Below are 19,764 nucleotides of genomic sequence, written 5' to 3'. Positions count from 1 at the left end.
CATAACAGAATTTTTTGACCACAAATATCAAAATAGTGCCAAGGTTGAGAAACACTCTTTGAGAGAGTGGAGCATCCAGCTATTTTGGGTACACATATGGAGACTTTTAGATCCAGAACCTGCAGTTAGAAACCAACCAGGTTTTTGCCACAGGGTGAAGAAGTTATAATGGGAGGGGGAGGAGAATAGAAGTTTATTGGAGTAGACAAGGGGAATGAAGGGAAGGGAGGGGAGACGGCAACAGGAAAGACAGTAGCATGAATTGGACATAACTTTCCTATGATCATATATGAATATGAAACTCCACATCTTGTACAATTGTAAAAATGAAATCCTAATTTGAATAAGTTATACTCCATGTATGTATATGTCAAAATACACTCCACGTTCACATATATCTGAAAATAACAAATAAAAATAAAGTTACTTTTACTTAACTGTAAAAAAAGAAGGTAGAATCTTTGCAAGATTTGGGGATTTGAAAAGTGTTACATTTGTGAGTTAAAGGTATATTCGTAGGCAGTTAGAACCAACTAAGCCGAATCCTTAATTAACAAATATACGAGTTAAACAGAAAGTTACTAGTATAACAATCACCGTGGGTCACCCCGGGAATCCCCAAATTGAAGGTTTCAATGACTGTGAAGTGGCAGGCACAGTGCTGAGGCCCAGGGAGCAGCGTTGAGGCCAGGGTTTAATCAGGTCTTCCTCCAGGGGAACCTCCTGTCACTCACCCCACCCCCCATCAGTTATCTGATCCTCTGCTTATCAGCACACAGGATCACAGCAAGCTTCACTTGGAGGAAACCCCATCCTCCTTTAAACACCTTGTGGAGAAGATAAATTCATCCTCAGATTCCACATTTTCACAAGAAGAAAACGCTCTCTAATCTAAATGCCCCCTGCTATGGCCCATTCTAACCTCAGACTCAACACTACCTTCCCTTGATCCAAAAGACACCCTAAAGTTAAAAAAATAATAATAATCAAGCATTTAATACAATGGTTAACTCATTAAGCATCTCTGCTTAATTTCAATTTCCTAAACAGGCTTCATTTAAAGGCCCAAGAGGCATCAAGTGACACTGCTAACCAGGTCATCAATTCGAAAGCTCTGGAGATTCTAAGAGAAAACATACAACACCCCCCCACACCCCCACGGTCATTCTATAGAAAAGAGAGAGACATGCCCCTGCTCCCCGCGGGCCCCTTTTGTGCTGTTCTGCCAACGCAGCAGCCCTCCACTATATAGACCGCCCGCCGCGGCCCCACACACTGAGCTCGCACGGTCCGCCTCCACCAGCCATGGGGAAGGTGAGCCCGGAGGGCGCCCGGGGCCCCGGGGAGGGGCGCTGGCACCCGGGGACCCGACGCCGCTTCAGGCCTCTGAGCCCGTGACTGGCCTTGCCTTGCAGATCACCTTCTATGAGGACAGGGGCTTCCAGGGCCGCCACTATGAGTGCAGCAGCGACCACTCCAACCTGCAGCCCTACTTCAGCCGCTGCAACTCGGTGCGCGTGGACAGCGGCTGCTGGATGCTCTATGAGCAGCCCAACTACTTGGGCGGCCAGTACTTCCTGCGGCGCGGGGACTACCCCGACTACCAGCAGTGGATGGGCCTCAGCGACTCCATCCGCTCCTGCCGCCTCATCCCCCACGTGAGTCTGGCTCCCGGGTCCCTTCCTGCCCTGTGATCCAGTGATCCAGACGTGTTGTCCACACCTTGGACTAAGGGTGGGATGGCTGTCGCCTTCTTTCTTGCCCTAACTATGGTCTCTCTTCGTTTATTAACATCTCCAAGGTTTCCTTCCACTGAAAAGTATTTGGTGCAAAGCTTTTAACTGGACAGTTTATTTTTACTTTGCTAAATCAAATTCAGCTCTGCTGGGAATGCTTAGTGCAAGGTTTAACTCAGAACGTATTGGCCACAGGGGATAAATGGGCAATGGATGGATAACTCCTTCCCTTCGTGAGGCCCAATAGAAGGCCTTGGGCTGGTTTCTCACTTTCCTTACCTTGTAAAATGGAGCTAATAAGAGGAACTCACTAACAGAGTTGTGATAAGGATAAAAGGAGGTCACCTGGCCCTTGGAGAGCTGCCCCTCCCAAAGTATTAACTATTATTATGAACATTAAGGGTCTCTGGCCTTTTGATGAGGCAAAACAAGGAACCAATAATAAGATTCCAAAAGCTCCTGCAGAGCCCTCTGTTACCCAAAGGAAGCCCACAGAATTTCAGTGCGGCTTCTCTAATATGGAAAATGAACCAGTTCTGTGAAGTTTGAACCCCTGGCGGGGTAGGGGGGTGGGGGGCAGGGTGAATACCTTGGTAAGGCCCAGAATGCAATTAGGAGCCTAAAATCCTGGGTTTTCACTTCCTAGTCCTGTTACTTCTAATTCCAGGCTGCAAGCTCTGGGCTTCATTTTCTCATAAAAGAAGGAAGGGCTTATAATGGTAGTCTCACATGGGCCAGACTGTCCTGCAGATCAAATTTGGCTGCACACATGTGAGCCCTTTGCAAGCTGTGAAACACTGATCCAAGGGAAGATACATTAGGAGCAATCGTTTATACCTCAAACTTAGTTGTTTATGAGAGTCCTTCCTCCAGAGGGTTTGATGGGGGAAGAAGAAAGTCACTGAGACATCAGGGGCCTACTGGGAAGGAACTAGCAGATGCAGAAAGAGAAGGAGCTCAACAGACCAGAGAGGATTTGCTCTGTACAGACATTCTCACCTCCATTTTTTTTTTTTTTTTTTTTTACGTTTTATACTCTTGACCCTGTTCAAGCCTTCTTTATGAGCTTGAGTTTACATTTTTGTTCATCAGAGCCGGGAACCCAAGCCCAATATCCCAATATTAAGTTGCTCTGTTTTTTTCTGAAACGGAAAGGGACAGCAGGGCTGCCTAGGCTGGGCTTTCTTCCTGAGTTGCAGCCAGTCTGTGCCTCTTGCAGGAAAAACAACCTGACTTTCTCTCTAGCTTCCCTTAATGCTACAGAGATTGAAAATAATGCCTTTTGCCAGAGGTATATTTGTCTTTTTACTCTAACATCTAATTATTTTGTATGTCATCCAAGGAAAGCCTCAGTTAGACCACCACAAATCTAAGACAGAAAGAACAAAACAAATACACAAAAATAATTACTTCAAAATGGTCCTGAGCAGGGCCACTCATATGGTTCCTGCTGCTTGTGGTACCAGAAAACGCTAAGGAGCGACCTTCGTGTCAAAGGAATGGTGGATGGCGCCCTCTTGAGTTTCACATTTGTAGAGGTGCTGGTTTGGACAGTCTCTTAATTTGGTCACCTTTGTTGTGGAAAAGTAAAGAAGTGCCCATATCCAGGGGCGGGTGCGATAGGTTGCAAAAATGCGGTCAGGTTCCTGATGTCCCCTCGTCTGCTCTTGCTGGGTCCACAGTCCAGCTCTCACAGGATCAGGATCTATGAGCGAGAGGACTACAGGGGCCAGATGGTAGAGATCACCGAGGACTGCTCCTCTCTTCAGGACCGCTTCCACTTCAGTGACATCCACTCTTTCCACGTGCTAGAGGGCTACTGGGTCCTCTATGAGCTGCCCAACTACCGGGGGCGACAGTACCTGCTGAGGCCGGGGGAGTACAGGCGCTACGTCGACTGGGGCGCCCTGAGTGCCCGAGTGGGCTCTTTGAGGAGGGTTATAGATTTCTATTGAAATGTTTTTACTCTACCTTTTTCTCCATCTGGAAGTTAATAAAGTATTTCCTGAGTGTTTCATGCAATGATGGACTTCTCTGTTCCTTCCAGCCTCCTTGGAAAGGCTCAACAAAAATGTAACCAGGAATAATGGGGATTTTCTTCTCAAAATAAATAAATAAATAAAAGGTGGTATAGAGTAGCATTAAGAGCACAGCCTCTGGAGCCAGGGTGCCTGGGTCCCACTTACTAGCTACCGGTGTAGGGCAAGTAATTTAGCATTTCTGTGCCTCAGTTTCCTAGTTTGTAAAAATGTGGGGGTAATATACTTTTCACCTCATGAGGCTTAAAGGTAGATGAAAAGAGCTACTACTAGTAATTCTCTTACAATGATGCCACAAAGTAATTACTGTACAATAAGGATTTATAACCTTGCTTATTATTATTTGGATTGTATATTAGTGTTTTTCACAAAGTATCAATAGTGGGTTAAAGATCAACTGCATCAGAATCTTCCCCCCACACACACACCCATGCTTGTTAAAGTTCAAATTTCTAGACCTCCATCCCAGGTAATTATTATGCAGATGACATTTGAGAACCACAGTTCTAAATCACATGTTTGTAATACAGAATTACATCCAAAAACATGCACACCCCCATTTACATACTGCACTTTTCACTGGGAAACAACAATGATCAGAATGGCACACCTGAGAGCTCATAATGGGAGAGCTGAAGATCCTATAGAATTTGTACAATAATTATCCCAATAACAGACTAGCAGCACCTGGGTCTAAAGAGTGGTGGGAGCATGAGGACAGGAACCCAAGACACTAGGCAGTCTTCTGAAGTGCTCCAAATGCAACCACAGCTAGGATCCACTTTGAATGTTCCCAAGACCACGCAGATCACTGCGCACAAATATCAAGGATGCGGCTCCAAAACTGATTGGTAAAATGTCTAACATTTTCCAGAAAAAGAAATTGAAACAGTCATCACGCTGACATGACAGGCAATACCATTAAGGGATTGGAACTCTAAAATGGGATTGAAATCTGAGTGGTAGGGCTTGACTCTGAACTGTACCTTGTATTACAAACAAGAATCTCAAGTGGGGTTTCCCCAGACACAGATCATGAACCAGTGACTCAGGGGGAGGTGATTTATTACTAGGGAAGTGCTTCCAGGGGAAAAGATGAGGGAATTGGGAAGCAAGACAATCTTTGGGAAGAAGCTGGCTGGGCCTGATCTTGGGAGAGCCCTGGGACAGAATCGCAAAGGTTCCAGATGCTTGAATCCCACATCAGTCTCTTCTGTCATGGGAAAGGAGGACACAGGACTCTCAGAGCCTTCTAACTCTCCTTACTAGTGAGGGGCAATCTGCAGAAGATTGCAGGGCAAGTTTAAGCAGCAAAGCCTACAGAAGCCAGTCTGAGCTCTGAGAGCTGCTAAAGAGGTCCTGTGGGGATCTGGGCAGACCAAAGCAGTAGGAATGAAGGGTCTACCTTGTAAGGTATGGGCTTAAAATGACATAATGACCATATGCACTTCTCATCAAGTGTCTGCTACTATTAGGTTCTGAAGATTTGGGTAATAAAAATGTCGTGAACTGATTTTGTCCTGTAGAACCATAGAAAGAAGGCATGACACATACCAGGGAAACACTGAGTAATTCAAATTGGCAGAGACATGAGGGAACCAGAGTAGAAAGATTAGAGAGAAAGTAGTCAGGCAATTGAGGCAACATTGATGTAGGATAGAAGTAAAACAAACAAACAACAACAAAAAAAAAAAGTTACAAAGGAGACAAAAGGAAGCACAAGGAGATATACTTTTAATTTAAATTTCTTCGTGTCTTTCCACGCCTGTCATTCTCCAAGCCAGTCTCGGTTCCAAGGCCTGCCACGAGGAAATCTGTAAATCTTAGAGTTGCCATAGGTTTACTCACTTATGATAATTACCTTGTGCACTGCTAACTAGCCTGTGCAATAAAAATATTAGGCAAATTGAGGTATAATATTTTTAAAAATCTATAATTTAGGGGGATTTCCAGTATTATCTGTTCATCAAATAATGGAGACCGTGTCAGCTTAAAGAACCCAAGAACAACCAGACTACCATAAATCAGACTGATGCCATCCCCACATACCTTCCCATGCCCACGTATCACCAAGTTTCTTTTTTTTTTTTAAAAAAAAAAAGCTGGGGACCCCAAAAGTGCATTCTCCTCTTGAGATGGCCCATATTCTCCCTTGAATGTGTATCTGCTTTTCTAAATAAATCTCAGTCTCTGACTGACGTGTGCTGAAATTTTTTCCCACCATCTGTATCAAGGACCTCAGGTGTCCTGAGTTGAGGAGCCCCTCTCCAGGAATTCCTCTTCTGGTGCCAAAATCTAGAAGGGAAGTGGCATTACTGATCAGTTTAAACTGAGACAGAATGATGTCATTAGAAGGCTAACAAGGGGTGTCTGGAACCAGAGTTCCAAAGCAAAAGAGACCAGGAAAATGATGGAATAAGCAAAATCATTTCAAGCTCATAGAAGCAGAAAAACATTAAAGAGAAGCATCAGTATAAAATATTAGCCCTGCTTCTTCCACTCCAAGCAAGGCCACCATATTCTCCTCCAAAAGCTGCAGCATGTGGGCCATGTGGACTCTGAATCTGAAGAGGTTGTTGTACAAGAATCAACACAAGCTATTTAAAATACTTCCATTTTTCTGCTGCTCCTCTCATTTCCCTCCATCTGAATTATTTTAATGACTTCTTAACTTAGTTACCTATATCCAGACCTTTCAGCTTTTGTAAAACAATTTTTCCTCTAAAAAGAAAAATTGTAATATTGAATACAGTTGTTATTGTTTAGATATAAAGTGTCCCCCCAAATGCTCATGTGTTGAAACATGATCCCCAGCAAGGTTCAGAGGTGGGGCTTTTAAGCAGTGATTACTGCTCTGATTGCATCAGTGGATTAATCCATTTGCTGGGTTAATTCATTGACAGCTCAATGGACTCCTGGATGTAATTGGAGGCAAGTGTGGCATGACTGGGGACTACATATTGTCCTGTCCCCTTCCTGTCTTTTTGCTTCCCAGTTGCCATTCTCTTCTGCCATGATGTTCTGCCTCACCTCAGACCCAGAGTAATGGAGCTGGCCAGCCAGGGACTGAATCCTCTGAAACCTTAAGCCCCAAATAAACTTTTAGTAGTTATTGTCAGATATTTTGGCCACAGTGATGAATAGCTGACTAACACAACAATGTTTTATAATATGGGTTATTTTAGTTCTATTGTCTGCTAAGTTTATTTAAAGAAATTTTATTTTAAGAGAGGAAGAGGTGAGGAAGAAAATAGTGACCAGCTGTCAATTGCTGCTATCATTCAGGCAAGAGGAGAGGGTGGCTTGAGGCAGGGTATTGGCACTGGTAAATGTGCAAAGTGGTCAGACTTCTAATATATACTGAAAGTAAAACCAACAGAAACTCCTGATGGGTTAAATGGGGTGCAAAAGAGATTTGGTCCAAGCAACTGATTAAAAGGATAGAACTGCATTCAACCCAAATAGGAAGGGCTGCAGGGGAAGGAAGAGTTGGGGAGGAAAGTGTCCTATTTTGGATAAGAAGAGTTTGAGATACCCATGATCATCCGAGAGAAGTTGTTAACCAAGCAACTAATTACATTAGACTGGAGTTCAAGTAAGAGGTGTGGGCCAGGCTCTGTGTCCCAGTGACTCAAGAGGCTGAGGCAGGAGGATTCCAAGTTTTGAGTCCTGGCAATTTAGTGAGACTCTGTCTCAAAAAATAAAAGGACAAGGAATGTAGCTTAGTGGCAAAGCGCCTCTTGATTCAATCCCAAGTAGAAAGTAAGAAAGGGAGGAAGGAAGGAAGGGAGGGAGGGAGAAAAGGAGGGAGAAGTGTGTGGGCTGGGTATAAATGTTTGCAAATTATTAACGAGGAGATGGGATTTAAAGTCATAAGTTTGGATAAGGTATCCAAGGTGGTATGTGTGTATGTGGAGAAGGCCCTGGGGTAACCCAGCTATAAGAGCAAGGCAAAGAAGAATAAATGGGGGGGGGGGGGGGCTGGGGATGTGGCTCAGCAGTAGAGTGCCCGCCTAGCACATGGGAGGCCCTGGGTTTGATCCTCAGCACCACATAAAAATAAATAAATAAAATAAAGATATTGTGTCCAATTATAACCAAAAATTAAATATTAAAAAAATTAAAAAATAAAAAGAATGAATGGGTCAGGAAGGCTACCTGCTGTAACAAAGCCTAAATAAATAAATAAATAGAAGAAAAAGAAAAAAAAGTAAGTTAACTTAAAAGTTAACTTTAAAGTAAGTTAACTTCTAAAAATAATTTTTGAAAATGATAATGACTGTTAACTAATTATTTATATAAGTCTGGGATCATTGAAGTCAGCAGGAACAATGTAGTATAATCACAGAAGTGGAATAAAATTGTTTTGTATCACTTTTTATTCCCCCCCCCATTATATTAGAAAGTACTACCTACTGACTCATTAAGGAAAATTTAAAAACTAAAGAAAAATACCATAATGTCCATATACTCATATTTGGTTAAAAGAGAGATCGAGACTTTGAAGTTCTAATAAGCACAGCAATAGGAACCAGGTGCATAATGAACTCCCTAGATTAAGTGAGGACAGCCACCCAACAGTACAGGGCATGCCCTGAGCTCACTAAAAAGGCAGAATCTTGGGATGCACCTCAGACCTGCTGCATTTTAATGAGCTCCTCAGCTGGTCCTTATATACACACAAGTTTGAGATCCCACGGCTAAAGAGTGCAAGTATATCCTAGAGTGATAGTGTCCCCCCACCACCAACCCCCCCAAAATAAATAATATATGGATCTCTCAAGTTTAGCTGTACAGTCACTATGAAGCTATTTTAAGTGTCAATACTTGGGCCCCACTCATGCATTAATTCTGAATTAATTACACAACTTACAAATAACTTCTCCCTTTTGATTTAAACTCTACCAACTCTCCTTAGGTATCCAGATATTCCTAACACTTAAGAAAGATAAAGCTTGGGTGGAAAGCAGAGTCCCTACTTCCTTACAAATTGACCTAACTACCAGACAGAGGCAGAGGCAGCTGTCCACTTGCAAGTGCCCTCCTGGTGGCAGAGCTAGGCACAGTAGATGGCCCAGCAGAGAGCCAGGAAGAGGCCTGGTGACAAGGGGTGCCACAACCCATCCCAAGGTGGGCTTTTCACTGATTAGGCCAGTTGAACCACCTGAGGACCAACAAGACATTTATTTAGCTTAAGAACAGGATTCTTAGAACACGAAAAGTCTTTAGAACCCAGCTAGACTTAAAGTCACTGTCAGTGGAATTTATTACTAATAAGTCAATTTTTCATTCATGTGGCATGCATCTCTTTCTCTTTGTGCCCCATTTCTTACCCCTTTCTTTATTATTGATTTATGGCTCTTTTATTTTTTCCGTGTTTTCTTCCTCATTCTCTTTCCCTTCTTCTTCTCTTCTTCTTCTCCCTAGTAAAAAGTTGGAAGTCCCTTTGCATAGAGATTAAACAGATAAAAATTCCTGAAGTACCAACTCTTTAGAATAGCCGGTTTTTCTTCCACTTAGACAAAGCTTTTATTTAGTTTGATCAGATCTCTACCCAGTGCTCACCAGAAGGAAGGTGTGGTTTACAAGCTTTTTTCAATCATTTTGCACCTTTGAATATACTTTACTATGCAGTGCTTGCAGAGTAAATTTATAATCTAGCCAGAGTTCATTAAGCAAATATCAATCTTATTTAAAAAAGAAGTGTCGTTTGCATGTTTGAGGCCTGCCCTGGGTTCAATGTCCAGCATAGATTTTTGACATCTCATAAGCATTTCATGAGAGGCAAGACCATTGACCTTGAGTTCCCCAAAGCAGGTGGAGGCCTTTTAAATGGGTAATTCGTCATGCCTACTGCATATTTTAATAGAGCTCAGTGCCCGCCCCCCCCCACTCCTCTCATCCCCAGATCTCAATGTCCCACTAATCTGCATCTGGTTTACGGAACTTTGAGTTCATGAGTAAAGTAGATCTCACATCCTTGTCCAAATATTTCCTCCATTTTACCTTCAAGCCCAATCCTTATTTATTTATGATTTCTCTTAAACAACTTTTCAATATGCACTGTATTTTTTTCTTATCATTGTATATGAATACTTTTTCATGCAACTCTTGATTAATCTCCTTTAGAAAAGGAAAAAAGAAAAGATATCTATTCCAAATCTTGTTGACTGGCTTCTGCTCTTCTATCCCTCTCTCTATATCTATAGATATATAAGGATGCAGTCATCCCACTCATCTTAAAACATCTTAAATAAATCTAAGTATATTCAGAGATAATGGCAATGTTGTTCCTCTGCTGCCCTCCTTGCATTTGAAAGCCATAGCCCTGACCCTTAAAAAAAAAAAAAAAGAAAAAAAGAAAAGAAAAAACACTAAGCAAGGCATCTCTAGGCTGCTCTGAGTAGCTGACTCCAAGATGTTTGTCTTCCTGCCTGAGCCCTTCTCTTTCCGGCTTCTACTGGAACATATAAACTATTGATATGGCTAACGAATCTAGTTGGTGTTCTCACACCCTTTGGACTTTGTTACACATTCCTGGAAGCCCCTCCTACCAGCACAGACCCCTGCCAATAAAACCAGATCCCAAAGCCCTTCACGGATCCACCAGATTCCAGCTTTACCCTCTCCTTTTCATTCTGATTTTGTAGCCACCTGCCTTACACTCTCCGGTCCTGGATTGGAAAACAAGATAAACCCTTTCTTAATTCATCATCTTTTTCATCAATGAAATTACATTAGTCCCTTAGCTAAGTCTCAGCATCGCTCTCCATAGAAACCCACCATTCTCCACATTTCAGATTGTTCTCTATGGTTTTCACGTCCTATGGTTCCCTTTTTCCCTTGCAATAATCTTGTTGTATAGTAAGTTTCTTCTTGTTAATCAAGCTCCACTTAAACTTTTTCTATTCCTCCCTCGTCTTCCATTGTAAACCTCCATTCGAGGATTCATGGTACATCATATTGCGTTTAAAAAGCAGAAGTAACAATAACAAATTCAACAAATGACTACCAGAACCTTTAAAATAAGTTAGTAGTCACAACTACAGTTCACTAGACCCGTCCAGCTGGTTTCTTGCTGGAGGCATTGCTCCTGTATTCTCAATAGCTTGTGAACAAGAGACCTAATTCTGGAAATCAAACTGAGATTCCAACTATCATGAACTCATTGTGATATGCTGGGAAGCCATTTAACCTCTCTGAGCTACAGTGTTTGTATTTGTGGATTTTTGTAAGTTATCATGAAGTCCAAATATTAATGAAGAGTGTCTTAGGTATAAAGCAGTTTAACTACAACTAATGCCAATAAAAGTGTATTTGTAGACTTACAGTGCCTGGAATACAATAAATAAATAAATAAATAAATATTGTTCTTCAAACTCATCAAATAAATTGCTCAGTCTAGGCAATGCATTGTAAAGAGATTATTCCTAAAATGTTCTATTTTCTAAAGAAGACATCAGGATTGTGAGGGTCTAAGAACTATCCCCTTTTAATAGTTAAAGACTAAAAGAACCTCACATACATGCTGCTTTCCAGTTAGTGAAAATATTTCTCACAAGGGTGTGCGTTACCAATCTTGAATTGCTATACATGCATGTACAAATAAGTAAATGCAACAAATAAGTAAATGCATTATAGTTAATGAGTAGGAAGATATAAATAAGGAAAAGGGAAGGCTAAAATGAACATTGGAGTGTTGGACTAAAATCTAAGGTTTCAATGCAAACTCCTGGCTTGATTGACAGATAGATATTAATATGTGTTTATGTGAGTTAGACATACACATATTTTGTAGTTCAGTCTGCTGAGAAAGTCTAGATACACTGATATTCAAGGCAATAAAAACACTCCTAGATCTTGGTCTCCAATTTTATTCTATTTTATTTTTTAAATTAATTTTTTATTTATATATGGCAGCGGAACATTTTGCAATTCTTATTACACATATACAGCACAATTTTTCATATCTCTGAGTGTATTCAAAGTATATTCACACCAATTCGTGTCTTCATACATGTACTTTGGATAATAATGTTCATCATATTCCACCATCATTGCTAACCCCATGCCCCCCCCTTCCTTTCCCACCTCTCTCCCCTATCTAGAGTTCGTCTATTCCTCCCATGTTCCCCCTCCCTAGCCCACTATGAGTCAGCCTCCTTATATCAGAGAAAACATTTGGCATTTGGTCTTTTGGGATTGGCTAACTTCACTTAGCATTATCTTCTCTAACCCCATCCATTTACCTGCAAATGCCATGATTTTATTCTCTTTTTTTAATATTTATTTTTTAGTTTTCGGTAGACACAATATCTTTTTATTTTATTTTTATGTGGTGCTGAGGATCGAACCCAGCACCCCACACATACCAGGTGAGCACGCTACCACTTGAGCCACATCCCCAGCCCCAATTTTATTCTCTTTTATTGCTGAGTAATATTCCATTGTGTACATATATGCCACATTTTTTTATTCATTCATCTATTGAAGGGCATCTAGGTTGGCTCCACAGTTTAGCTATTGTGAATTGTGCTGCTATAAACATTGATGTGGCTCTGTCCCTGTAGTATGCTGTTTTTAAGTCCTTTGGGTATAAACCAGAGTGAGATAGCTGGGACAAATGGTGGTTCCATTCCCAATTTTCCAAAAAACCTCTTTACTGCTTTCCATATTGGCTGCACCAATCTTCAGTCCTACCAGCAATGTGTGAGTGTACCCTTTTCCCTACATCCTTGCCAACACTTATTGTTGTTTGCATGCATAATAGCTGCCATTCTGACTGGAATGAGATGAAATCTTAGAATAATTTTGATTTGCATTTCTCTAATTGCTAGAGAGGATGAGCATTTTTTCATATATTTGTTGATTGATTGTATATTATCTTCTGAGAAGTGTCTGTTCAGGTCCTTGGCCCATTTATTGATTGGGTTATTTGTTTGTTTGTTTTTTGTTTTGATAAAAGGAAAACAAGATTCCTAGAATGGTTCATCCCAGGACTGGAGCAGAGAAACTACAAGATGGGTCTGGGGAGCCTTATGGTGCCAGAAAGTAAGGAAATGCTTAGAAAACAGGAAGGAAGGAAGGAAGGAAGGGAGGGAGGGAGGGAGGGAGGAGGAAGGGAGGGAGGGAGGGAGGGGAGGGGAGGTTGAGGGGGACAAAGGGGACACAAGAGCCCACTTGATGATGCTCCTAATGATGAAAGCTGAAACAACTTAAATTGTTCTAGCTCAGCTTGTCCAGGGCTGATGAGGATTGTGTTGAGAGCCACAGCCAAAGGGGCCCCAGCAAACTTCCAGCTGCCAGCAAACTTCCAGCTGCTGGCTGATGATTGGCTCACAGCGGCCCCAGCAACATCTAGCTGATTGGCTCCTCGGCCCCAGCAACATCTAGCTGATTGGCTCCTCTGCGGTGATGCTCATTGGACTGTTTCCCTGCCCTTTCAGACCTCGGAGCTGCTCATTGGGGGACTTTTTTGGCTCCGCCCACGTGACCCAGCCAATCGGCCTCAAGAGCAGGAGGATTGTGGGAGGTGGAGAGAAGCTTGTGGGGGAGAGAGAGGCTTGTGGAAAGCCGGTGGTGGCAGTTGAGGCTCTGAGGGTTTTTCCTGAGAGACTATTTTGTTTGTCGTGTGTGGTTCTAAAAATAAAGTTAGTTTCTTTTGACAAGTGGCTCCTGATTGTGCCCAGCCAGACTGCGGCAATTGGTGGCTCGCACGGGGAGCGACTGAGGGTAAGTGAAACTGCTCGCCCCTGAGGGCAGGGCGAGAGGATGGGTAGCCATTTTAAGATTCTTCTTTTGTTATTTTGTTTCACTTTTGTTTTAAGTTGCCTGTCCCTGGAGATGAGTGAGACGGAAGAAAAACCGCTCACATCTGAGGAAAAACTATTTACGTCTGAGGAACAGATAGGGAGAAAGGACGGATGCCCATGTCAGGAGGATAGAAAGGCTATAATGACTTTTTGTTGTTCCCTTTTTATTTCATTCTGTCTCGGTTTTGTTTGGCGTCATCTTGTTGGGTTGTATTATAGTAGAAATACGGGATCAGAAATTAGTAAAAAACAAACTGAAAGAGTGTTAAGTAAATTGTTAGAGGAAGGAGGCATCCCAGTAAAATCAAGAGCAGTCAGGGCATACGTTGATACAATACAAAAATGTAGCCCATGGCTTTTTAAGGAGGAGTTGTTGAATATATCACAATGGAACCATCATGGTGAAGATTTAAAAAGAATAGAAAAGAAAAGCCCAGGGACTCTGCCAGTTGGCACATTGCCATTGTGGACGTTCATATCTTGTTTGCTTAGTCCAAAGCCTTCAGTTCAGACAATGGTAGAGGAAGGAGAAGACATAATGATTCAAGTAAAAGAGAAGGTCTCTCAAGTTAGTCAGACAGAGAAAGAAAGTGTAAAACAGAAAAAGCCATCAGGGGGAAAGGTACAACAGGAGACTGCTACTAACACCTTTCTATCACCAGAGGGTGTAAGTGTCCAACCAACAGCACCACCTCTACAGGAGACTGCTACTAACACCTTTCTATCACCAGAGGGCGAAAGTGTCCAACCAACAGCGCCACCTCCATATGCTGGGAGGCCCCCAACCCCCACAGTTGATAGTTGGGATCCTGAGACAAGATCTCAAATATTAACATGCCCTGTATTTGAGGCAGGAGGGCAGCGATTTTACCAAGTTTTAAATTTCAAAACAGTGAAGCAGCTAAAAGAGGCTGTAACAACCTATGGTCCTCAAGCACCCTTCACTGTAAGCTTGGTCGAATCCATTAACAACTTGAACATGACGCCAGCAGATTGGGCTAATATGTGTAAAGCTGTGCTAAATGGAGGACAATACCTGTTATGGAAGGTTGCCAATGAGGAATTTTGCAAGGAGACGGCTAGGCGAAATGCAGCAGCTGGTTATCCTCAGAGAAATCTAGATATGTTGTTAGGAAAGGGACCTTATGAGGATCAGCAGCAACAAATTGCATATGATCCTGGCGTATACGCACAAATTGCTGCAGATGCAATTAAGGCATGGAAGACTTTACAAGGACATGGAGGTTTACAAGGTCAATTATCTAAGGTAATACAAGGAGCTAATGAACCTTATGCTGAATTTGTAGATAGGCTTATTCAAACAGCTACCAGAGTTTTTGGGAATACAGAACAAGCAATGCCATTACTAAAACACCTGGCTTATGAGCAAGCAAATCGTTGGTGCAGAGATATCATTAGACCATGGAAACATGAAGATTTAAACACATATATTAAATTATGTAGAGACATTAATGAACAAGAGCAAGTCGTGGCAGCTGCAGTAAAACAGGCTTTAGATGCCAGAGACATTAATGAACAAGGGCAAATTGTGGCAGCTGCAGTAAAACAGGCTTTAGATGCCAGGCCAAGAACATGCTACAATTGTGAACAAACAGGACATTTTAAAAGGAATTGCCCCATTGGAGGAGGGTTTAACAAAACTAGGTATCAAAGGAGTAGAATACCAGGTATTTGCCCACGATGCCGTAGAGGGAGACATTGGGCTAATGAATGCCGTTCTCAAACCACCATAGAGGGTACTCCATTATCAAAAAACGAACAAGGACCAGGTGTTTATCCACAATATCGTGGAGAAAGGCATCGGGCTCCATTGCCAAAAAACGGACAGGGGGGCCCAATGCTCCGGGGCCCAAAACCACAAATATACGGAGCACTGGAGGAACCCAGCAACCCCATCAGGGTAGTGCCCAGGACACATTGTCCATCAGATCCCTCATCAGACAAACCAGAGGGAGCGCAGGGTTGGACATCTGCGCCTCCGCCAGAGCAGTACTAACTCCAGAGATGGGAGTTCAAATCATTCCCACAGGGGTGAAAGGACCTCTTCCCAAAGGAACAGTAGGCTTATTATTGGGACGCAGCTCTTCTACTCTAAAAGGACTTATGATAAGTCCTGGGGTAATTGATCCCGATTATGAAGGTGAAATAAAAATTATAGCCAGTTCTCCAAAGGGTATATCAGTAATTTCACCAGGAGATAGAATAGCACAGTTACTAATAATACCCAGCCTACATGATAAATTTTCCAGTCGTACTGTAGAAAGAGGTTCCAAGGGATTAGGCTCCACAGGTGTAGATTGGGCTATGCTTTCTTTAAATTTAGATTCTCGCCCCATGCTAAAACTAAATATTCAAGGACATGAATTTAATGGGCTACTGGATACAGGTGCAGACCTTAGCATCATCTCTCGTCAAGAATGGCCAAAACATTGGCCATTACAAGAAGCCACTCAAACGCTTCGAGGCCTAGGAGTGGCGACTAATCCCCATAGAAGTGCAATGGTATTAGATTGGAAGGATCCTGAAGGATGTGAAGGAACTATACAGCCATATGTATTGGATCATCTTCCCGTAAATTTATGGGGACGAGATGTCCTAGATCAATTAGGTTTGACATTAACAAATAACATCAACCAAAATGCACCCACTATTATGACTAGACAAGGTTTTAGGAAAGGAAAAAGATTAGAAAAACAAGAACAAGGTATAGCAGCACCAATACAAATAGATCAAGGAACAGACAGACATGGGTTGGATTTTCAGAAAGGGCCACTGAGACAATAAAAATTACTTGGAAATCAGAAAGACCAGTATGGGTTCCTCAGTGGCCCCTGACTAAAGAAAAGATACAAGCAGCCCATGACCTGGTCAAACAACAATTAGCAGAAGGACATATACAACCTTCTGTATCTCCCCATAATACTCCCATTTTTGTCATCAAAAAGAAATCTGGTAAATGGAGATTATTGCAAGATTTAAGAGCCATTAATAATGAGATGGTTATTATGGGACCTGCTCAATCAGGGATTCCTCAGTTGTCTGCTTTGCCAAAAACCTGGTATGTTTTAGTTATAGATATTAAAGATTGTTTTTTTTCAATTCCAATTCATCCTGAGGATAGTCCACGTTTTGCATTTACTATCCCTGCACTGAATCATGAAGGTCCTGATCAGAGATATGAATGGAAAGTACTCCCTCAAGGGATGGCTAACAGCCCAACTATGTGTCAAATTTATGTTAACAAAGTAATCCAGCCACTTAGAAATCAAAATCCTGAACTACAAATATTTCACTATATGGATGATGTATTATTAGCACACAAAGATAAAAACACATTGCTAGAATGTTATGCCACACTTACAAACTTATTAAAAAATTATAATCTAGAGATAGCAATAGATAAAGTACAATTAAATTTTCCAATTAATTATTTAGGAGTTCTATTATCCTCAACCATGGTCCGTCCACCAAAAATTCAAATACGAGTAGATCAACTCAAATCACTTAATGACTTTCAAAAGTTATTAGGAGACATAAATTGGATAAGGCCTTATTTAGGTATACCAACAGGAGAGTTGGGACCTTTATTTGATATCCTAAAAGGTCCATCAGATCCAAATTCACCCCGAATGTTAACGCCTGAAGCAAGAAAGGCATTAAAAATCATTGAAACATATATGGAAAATATGCATTTGGATAGAATTGATATAAGTTTGCCTTTATTATTTATTGTACTACCAACAAAAAATATTCCTACAGGAGTATTTTGGCAAGAAGGTCCATTATTATGGATACATTTATCTTATTCTCCTAACACTATTCTTACTAGGTATCCTGAGGCTGTAGGACAATTAATACTCAAAGGAATAAAAGCAGCCAAGGGAGTGTTTGGAATTTCTCCCAATAAAATTATTACTCCATATACTATGAATCAAATTGATGAGTTAGCTAATGAGTTAAATACTTGGGCAATAATCATGTGTAAATCTAATGTTTCATTTGATAACCACTTACCATCTAATCCTTTATTGTCTTTTTGGTCATTGCATCCTGTAATTTTTCCAAAAATGACAAGAAAAACACCTATCATGAATGCTCCAAATATATTCACTGATGGGTCAAATAATGGTACAGCAGCAGTAGTTACCCCTGATCAAACTTTTACATTTTTAGTACCCAAACAATCAGCTCAAAAGGTAGAGCTTAATGCAGTTTTACAAGCTTTTGTGATGTTTAAAGATTCTGTATTTAATTTATTTTCTGATAGTCAGTATGTAGTTAATGCTATAGTATCTCTTGAAGATGCTGGTAGGATTTCCCCTTCTTCTACTGTTTTCTCTTTGCTTTCCACTATACAAAGTCTAATCTGGGACAGAAAAGATCCATTCTTTATAGGACATATCAGGGCACATACAGGATTGCCTGGAGCCCTTAGTTTGGGCAATGATTTAGCAGATAAAACTACACATGACATACATATTTTCTCTACACTAGAAGAAGCTATAAATTTTCATAAAAAGTTCCATGTCAATGCTAATACTTTACAAAAGCGTTTTAAAATAACTAAGGAACAAGCTAGACAAATAATAAAACAATGTCAAAATTGTGTGACCTTTTTACCACAAGTTAATCTTGGAGTCAATCCTAGAGGATTGATACCTAACCATATTTGGCAGATGGACGTCACACACTTGCCAGAATTTGGAAAATTAAAATATTTGCATGTTACAGTTGATACTTCTTCTGGATTTTTGATGGGCTCCCTTCATGCCGGAGAAAAAACTAAAGATGTTATAGCTCATTGCTTACAAAATTTTGCCACTGTGGGTGTTCCAAAACAGTTAAAAACAGATAATGCCCCTGGTTATACTTCTACCTCTTTTAAACAATTTTGCTCAACATTTGGCATTACTCATATAACAGGAATCCCATACAATCCACAGGGACAAGGCATAGTTGAAAGAGCTCATCAAACTATTAAAATGTACTTATTAAAGCAAAAAGAAGGAATTGGGAAGGGGTATATATTCCCCAAAGATAAACTTAAAATAACCCTTTTTACTCTAAACTTTTTAAATTTGGATTCATCAGGACTTAGTGCTGCGGAAAGGCATATGTGTCCAAAAAATGTACATAAGCCCAAGGTACTTTGGAAGGATATTCTAACAGGACAATGGAAAGGTCCTGACCCAGTAATTGTCTGGAGTCGGGGGTCTGTTTGTGTGTTTCCACAGGGAGAACAGCAGCCGATTTGGATTCCAGAGAGATTAACCAAGGTCCTGACCCAGTGATTGTCTGGAGTCGGGGGTCTGTTTATGTGTTTCCACAGGGAGAACAGCAGCCGATTTGGATTCCAGAAAGATTAACTAAAGCGATTTCTACAGACCAAAAAGAAGATGATTTGGCTCAAATCCATAACAACTGATATCCAAAACTCCAGTTTGGCTATTCTTACATCTGCAACAGAACCAGGATGCTTTTTTCAATATCTATTTTATTATTGCCCTTTGCCATATCATGAAGTTCTATTTTGTTTTTTGAGCTCATACAGACCTAGGTTAATGTTTTGCTGATCAGTTCTATTTTTTGACTATAGAGTTTTTAAACATTGCAATGGAGATTTCACCTGTAAAAAGTTATAAGGCCTTTACTATATTGTTATGTGTTGTATGTATTATATTATGTGTGCACACTTGTGTTTTGTGTTATATGTTTGAATGTACGTATGTCCATATATCATATATGATGAGCGCTCATGATAAAATGGATCCAAATATTTTTTTTTTCACGTGATTTATATGGTTTAATTTAAATTGGGTAAACAACTGTTGAGGATTGTTTTAATATGTAAACAAAAAAGAAGGTTAACAGATCTGTTTGTTTACTTTCACCTTTCCTTTTCATTATATTTAATAATTCTCTTAAAGACAATGTAAATTGTTAAGAAAATTGTTTTCTTTTAGTGCCTTCTGTAATGTTACATAATTTTTTCTTTAGCCATTATTGCCAGAATTCCTATCTTCATCCCAGTGCCGGTGAAGACAATGTAAATTGTTAAGAAAATTGTTTTCTTTTAGTGCCTTCTGTAATGTTACATAATTTTTTCTTTAGCCATTATTGCCAGAATTCCTATCTTCATCCCAGTGCCGGTGAAGA

At 40.8% G+C, this 19,764-nt stretch overlaps 1 protein-coding gene across 1 annotated transcript; it reads left to right on the top strand.

Annotated features, from left to right (window-relative positions):
- Positions 1-1,305: 1,305 nt before the first annotated feature.
- On the top strand, positions 1,306-3,691 carry LOC124105763 (gamma-crystallin E). The gene is made up of 3 exons (XM_046463094.1): positions 1,306-1,314; positions 1,416-1,658; positions 3,419-3,691. Exons 1-3 carry the CDS (start codon positions 1,306-1,308, stop codon positions 3,689-3,691), a joined length of 525 nt encoding a protein of 174 aa, XP_046319050.1.
- Positions 3,692-19,764: the final 16,073 nt, after the last annotated feature.

This window comes from Marmota monax, unplaced genomic scaffold (assembly GCF_021218885.2).
Source record: "Marmota monax isolate L192 unplaced genomic scaffold, Marmota_monax_Labrador192_F-V1.1 WCK01_AAM20220418_F8-fsc00095, whole genome shotgun sequence".
Taxonomy (NCBI): domain Eukaryota; kingdom Metazoa; phylum Chordata; class Mammalia; order Rodentia; family Sciuridae; genus Marmota; species Marmota monax.
The sequence above is the reverse complement of the archived record's forward strand: the minus strand, read 5'-3'. Positions and strand labels throughout refer to the sequence as shown.

What these genes read in the sequence shown, in the direction of transcription:
- LOC124105763 (XM_046463094.1), top strand. An exon ending in CCTGCCGCCTCATCCCCCAC is followed by an intron (nt 1,659 to 3,418) that starts GTGAGTCTGGCT and finishes CTGGGTCCACAG; the next exon opens with TCCAGCTCTCACAGGATCAG.